The sequence below is a fragment of the Oncorhynchus tshawytscha genome, linkage group LG30 (assembly GCF_018296145.1).
Source record: "Oncorhynchus tshawytscha isolate Ot180627B linkage group LG30, Otsh_v2.0, whole genome shotgun sequence".
Classification (NCBI taxonomy): domain Eukaryota; kingdom Metazoa; phylum Chordata; class Actinopteri; order Salmoniformes; family Salmonidae; genus Oncorhynchus; species Oncorhynchus tshawytscha.
In genome coordinates this window covers 32526437-32532436 of record NC_056458.1, presented here as the reverse complement: position 1 = coordinate 32532436, position 6000 = coordinate 32526437, and the positions used below count along the sequence as shown (strand labels likewise).

Sequence of the window (6000 nt, the reverse complement as noted above, 5' to 3'; positions counted from 1 at the left end):
CATTGACAATCACGCTGGTCCGGGAGGAGGTGATCGACTTCTCCAAGCCCTTCATGTCGCTGGGCATCTCCATCATGATCAAGAAGCCCCAGAAGTCCAAACCTGGGGTGTTCTCCTTCCTGGACCCGCTGGCCTACGAGATCTGGATGTGCATTGTGTTCGCCTACATCGGCGTAAGCGTGGTGCTCTTCCTGGTCAGCCGTTTCAGCCCGTACGAGTGGCACACCGAGGAGCCCGAAGAGGGTACCGACGGTCCGCCCAGCGACCAGCCCCCCAACGAGTTTGGCATCTTCAACTCCCTCTGGTTCTCCCTGGGTGCCTTCATGCAGCAGGGATGTGACATCTCCCCGAGGTGAGAGATAGATGCATTACTACTAAGACTGCATGATATACTACAGTACACACATACTACTACAGTACACACGTACTACTACAGCAATATATTCTGAAATATTATACCTTGGCCAGCTGAGAGATACATATGTCACTACTACTACTCCATTATACACATAGTACTACATTACACACACAGTACGACATTACACACATAGTACTAGACTATATCCAAACATCTCTTAGGTTAGAGATATATACACATAAATGAAACACATAGTACTACATTACATCCAAATGTCCCCACAATGTCCCTTTCTTTATTGTGTTGAGTATTAAAGGCTGGTTGCCATTGATAACAGCTGCCTCGGGATGCTATGGCTCATACAGTATACATGTTTCATTCGCTGGCTAACTATGAGTCTCTTCACTGTCTGTTGCAGAACAACCATAGTTACTCCACTCTGTAGAATTTAAATTTGCACCATAGTTTTTTTGTCTCCTTTGTATCCACGCCAAAATTGTCGCTTTATATCACATATGTGAAAATAGCTACAGTGGCAAGAAAAAGTATGTGAACCCTTTGGAATTACCTGGACTTCTACATACATTGGTCCTACAATTTGATCTGATCTTCATCTAAGTCAAAACAATAGACAAACACAGTCTGCTTTAACTAATAACACACAAACAATTATACGTTTTCATTTCTTTATTGAACACACTCTGTAAACATTCACAGTCCAGGGTGGGAAAAGTATGTGAACCCTTGGATTTAATAACTGGTTGTCCCTAAGTTTGACAGCAATAACCTCAACCAAACTTTTTCTGTAGTTGAGGAGCAGACCTGCACAACGGTCAGGAGGAATTTTGGACCATTCTTCGTTACAAAACTGTTTCAGTTCAGCAATATTCTTGGGATGCCTGGTGTGAATCATTCTCTTGAGGTCATGCCACAGCATCTCAATCGGGTTGAGGTCAGGACTCTGACTACTCCACTCCAGAAGGCGTGTTTTCTTCTGTTGAAGCCATTCTGTTGTTGATTTACTTCTGTGTTTTGGGTCGTTGTCCTGTTGCATCACTCAACTTCTGTTGAGCTTCAATTGGCGGACAGATAGCCTTACATTCTCCTGCAAAATGTCTTGATAAACTTTTTTTTTTTTTTTTTACCATCAGTGATAGCAAGCTGTCCAGGCCCTAAGGCAGCAAAGCAGCCCCAAACCATGATGCTCCCTCCACCATACTTTACACTTGGGATGAGGTTTTGATGTTGGTGTGCTGTGCCTTTTTTTCTCCACACATAGTGTGTTCCTTCCTTCCAAACAACTCAACTTTAGTTTAATCTGTCCACAGAATACTTTGCCAGTAGCGCTGTGGTACATCAAGATGCTCTTTTGTGAACTTCAGTCGTACAGCAATGTTTTTTTTGGACAGCAGTTGCTGCTTCCATGGTGTCCTCCCATAAACACCATTCTTGTTTAGTGTTTTACGTATCGTAGACTCGTCAACAGAGATGTTAGCATGTTCCAGAGATTTCTTTAATTAAGTCCTTAGCTGACACTCTAAGATTCTTCTTAACCTCATTGAGCATTCTGCGTTGTGCTCTTGCAGTTATCTTTGCAGGACAGCCACACCTACCACTCCTAGGGAGAGTAGCATCATTGCTGAAATTTCTCCATTTATAGATCATTTGTCTTACCGTGGACTGATGAATATCAAGGCTTTTAGAGATACATTTGTAACCCTTTATAAACACTCAAAATTTGAGTTTGCTATTCACAAGAAGCATTGCCTGATGTGAACCATGCCTCGAACAGAAGAGATCTCAGAAGACTCAAGATTAAGAATTGTTGACTTGCATAAAGCTGGAAAGGGCAGGGCAGCTCTAACCAACATCTCTAATCTCGTCTCAATGATTGTACTCCAGGTTAGCTGACTCCTGACTCCAATTAGCTTTTGGAGAAGTCATTAGCCTAGGGGTTCACATACTTTTTCCAACCTACACTGTGAATGTTTCAATTATGTATTCAATATACACAAGAAAAATACATTAATTTGTTTGTTATTAGTTTAAACAGACTGGGTTTGTCTGTTGATGTGACTTAGATGAAGACCAGATCTAATTTTATGACCAATTTATGCAGAAATCCAGATAATTCCAAAGGGTTCACATACTTTTTCTGGCCACTGTAAATAATCATTGGCCTGTAGTTTGTAATAAGAATGTCTCGTCACTGCTTCCAGTTTCTAGTTTAGCCACTGTCTGCTGTGCTTTGGTGTGTACGTGTGTGTGTTTGTGTGTTTGTGCGTGCATTGTGATCTGTCTTTTTAGAAAGAAATTGGACTGCTGTCCCATTGTCTCTGATGTGTCTGGTGTGTGTTTCATACACCGTAGTTCTGCGTTCAACAGGCATGAGAGGTCAAAGGGTATATCATCCATTATTTACTATTACCTACCTCTCGTCCGATCATGAACCACCAAAAAATATTCAGTAACCAGTCAGTGCTGGGTGTCATTGCTTCCGGGTCAAGCTTCCTGTCTGTGACACACCTTTCTGCCTACTCACAGAGCATCTGCCTGCTGTTCTGTAGTCGTGATGAAGATCTTTAGGATTTGTGTAGTTATATTCGTAGCAATTTCATGACAGACCTGGGTCAAATTTCCTAGATAATATCCTGTGTCAAATACTTAAAAACGTATTTGAGGTGTGCTTGGTCTAGTTTGGAGTTTGCACTTTTGGGACTATATTTGCTCTATGATACAGAGAAAACTAAATCAAGCACAGTTGAATATTTAAAATGACTTGAGGGACGTATTTGACATACGTCAAATAGGTCCCAGGTCAGCTTTATGATCCTTAGAGTTATTTTAAACTCAGCGATATGACGTTAGCATTACAATAGCAGTTATGGTGACTTCCGCAAAACACACAAAGACAGCTGAAAGCAAAAGGTTGATCTCCCCTGTATTATCTTTGGTTCATACTGCTGCTCGTGGTCACGTCATATCGCTGAGTTTAAGTTTAAGCTCTTGTAGTCTTTAATGGTTCCTATGGATATCTTCAGTTCCTCTAAGATTTAAGATTAAGAATGGTGTAAAATGGAGAGGAGGGACCAAAACCAGCCTGTATTTTTCAGCCCTCCTACACAGGACCAGAGCAGAGGCATACACAAGATGGAGAACACTAAGGTACATAAGACAAGAGCACCGTTGAAATGATAGCGCCCGTTACGTAGCATCCTATAACGTCCTATAGCACCTCTATCTTGAGGGAGCTATAGTGGGCCTATGATTTTGACTTAAGTCCACTTCATTTTAAGTCGTCCACTTAAGTTAACTTATTTCCCATGAGAAGGGATCCTCATCCACAACATACTGTATATAATTCTGGTAACGTTCCTAAAAGTTTTCCAGAAATCCCCGTTTGGGATTCTCGCAATCAAGAAGGAATACGCAGGACAAGTAATAATCCAAATGGGAATCCTCCATCTGCGATTTCTGGAAAACATGGGAATTTCTGGGAAGTTTTCTGGAATTTTATTACTGCTACAGTTTAGTCGTTTAGTCAGTGTTTACTATTGAAACTCTACATTTCGTCTACATGTTGTCCTTATGTCTCTCCACAGTGTGGTCAGACTACTGTGTCTGTCTGCCTGTCTGTCCCACACCTATCACAGATAAAGTTGCAGTAATCCCACAGGCCCTGTCCCAATCTGTCACCAAAACTTCACTACGGAGGGGGTTGACTGAAGTTTACCCTGACAAGGGGACATGCAAATCCCCTCCACCGAGGGATTAGGGGACTTTGGGAGTGTGGAGAAAATGAGGGAATGCCAAGGGCACAGTTTTAGTGAAGGGTTTAGGACTATGGCACACCACTCATCTGCAGTGAGAAGGAAAGGAAGCTGGCGTACGTGCAAGGCATATACCGTGCCTTCAGAAAACATTCACACCAATTGACTTTTTCCACATTTTGTATTGTTACAGCCTGCATTTCAAATGGATTAAATGTATATTTTGTGTCACTGGCCTACACACAATACCCCATAATGTCAAAGTGGAATTATGTTTTCAAAATTTTTACAGATTAATTAAAATCTGAAATGTCTTGAGTCAATAAGCATTCAACCCCTTTGTTATGGCAAGCCTACATACGTTCAGCAGTTAAAATGAGCTTAACAGACATTGCATATCCTTTTGAGCATGGTGAAGGGAATCTACCAAGACAACACGTGGAATAGTTTTTAGATGTTCATACAATGGATCATTTAGCTATTTGATTTTGAATTTTAGTACCCCTTTAGGTATAAAAAAATATATATTGAAAAATGTTTTGATCAAATATTGAAGTTGATCTTAATTACCCTAGCCGATAGAAACACATCGAATAACACATTCAAAAATGGCAAAATAAGAGAGTAAAAAAACGTAAGGTTTTGAAGCCCGGGAAATATATACTGTATGTATTTTTGGTATTGGTTACCTTCAGATGAGACCCGTGACACTTGTGGGGGTCGTAGAGCAAAATTGAGAACAGTGAGATTTTAGGCTAAACCGTACATACATTTTCGTGAGAAGACCGATTTTTGGGATGTTTCCTGGTCTGATAAACAGCATTGTAGCTCTGCCACTTTTCACCGCAGATGTGGAAGGGCGACATACTGTAGGCAGATGTGGAAGGGCGACATACTGTAGGCAGATGTGGAAGGGCGACATACTGTAGGCAGATATGGTGGATTAAGACATAGCCCTTGCAAACAAAACATATCTCTAGCTTAAACTGACAGATTTTGATGGGGATTTTTAATTATGTTCATTAGAATGAAGCATTGTTGCTTCAATAGACTTAAGGATTTTAATTACACTTTGCATGGTGTATGAATAAACCCAGTCGCTACAAAGACACAGGCGTCTTTCCTAACTCAGTTGCCGGAGAGGAAGGAAACCGCTCAAGTATTTCACCATGAGGCCAATGGTGACTTTAAAACAGATACATAGTTTAATGGCTGTGATAGGAGAAAACTGAGGATAGATCAACAACATTATAGTGTTGTTGATCTAAATGACAGTGAAAAGAAGGAAACCTATACATATTTTTTTTCCCCAAAACATGCATCCTGTTTGCAACAAGGCACTAAAGTAAAACTGCAAAAAATGTGGCAAAGAAATTAACTTTATGTCCTGAATACAAAGCTTTATGTTTAGGAAGAATCCAACACAACACATCACTGAGTACCACTCTTCACATTTTTGAAGTATGTTGGTGGCTGCATCATGTTATGCATATGCTTGTCATCGGCAAGGACTAGGGAGTTTGTTAGGATAAAACAAAAACGTAATAGAGCTAAGCACAGGCAGAATCCTAGAGGAAAACCCTCGGCTTGGTTTTTGCTCTGACATGCACTGTCAACTATGGGACCTTATATAGACAGGTGTGTGCCTTTACAAATAATGTCCAATCAATTGAGTTTAACACAGGTGGACTACAATCTAGTTGTAGAAACATTTCAACGATGATCAATGGAAACAGGATGCACCTGAGCTCAATGTCATGTCTCACATCGAAGGGTTTGAATTTTTATGTAAATAAGATATTTCTGTTTCTATTTTGAATACATTTGCAAACATTTCTAAAAAACGTTTTTCGCTTTGTCATTGTAGGGTGT

The 6000-nt window shown here is 40.5% G+C and overlaps 1 protein-coding gene across 4 annotated transcripts in view; it reads left to right on the top strand.

Annotated features, from left to right (window-relative positions):
- gria4b (glutamate receptor, ionotropic, AMPA 4b) overlaps positions 1–6000 on the top strand; it is a 175648-nt gene that overhangs the window by 148601 nt on the left and 21047 nt on the right. For all 4 annotated transcript variants that reach the window (XM_042309512.1, XM_042309511.1, XM_042309514.1 and 1 more), the window contains exon 11: positions 1–352. This exon is cut by the window's left edge and continues 22 nt beyond it. In XM_042309512.1, the coding sequence (XP_042165446.1) occupies positions 1–352 (352 nt within the window). The remainder of the gene's footprint in view (positions 353–6000) is intronic.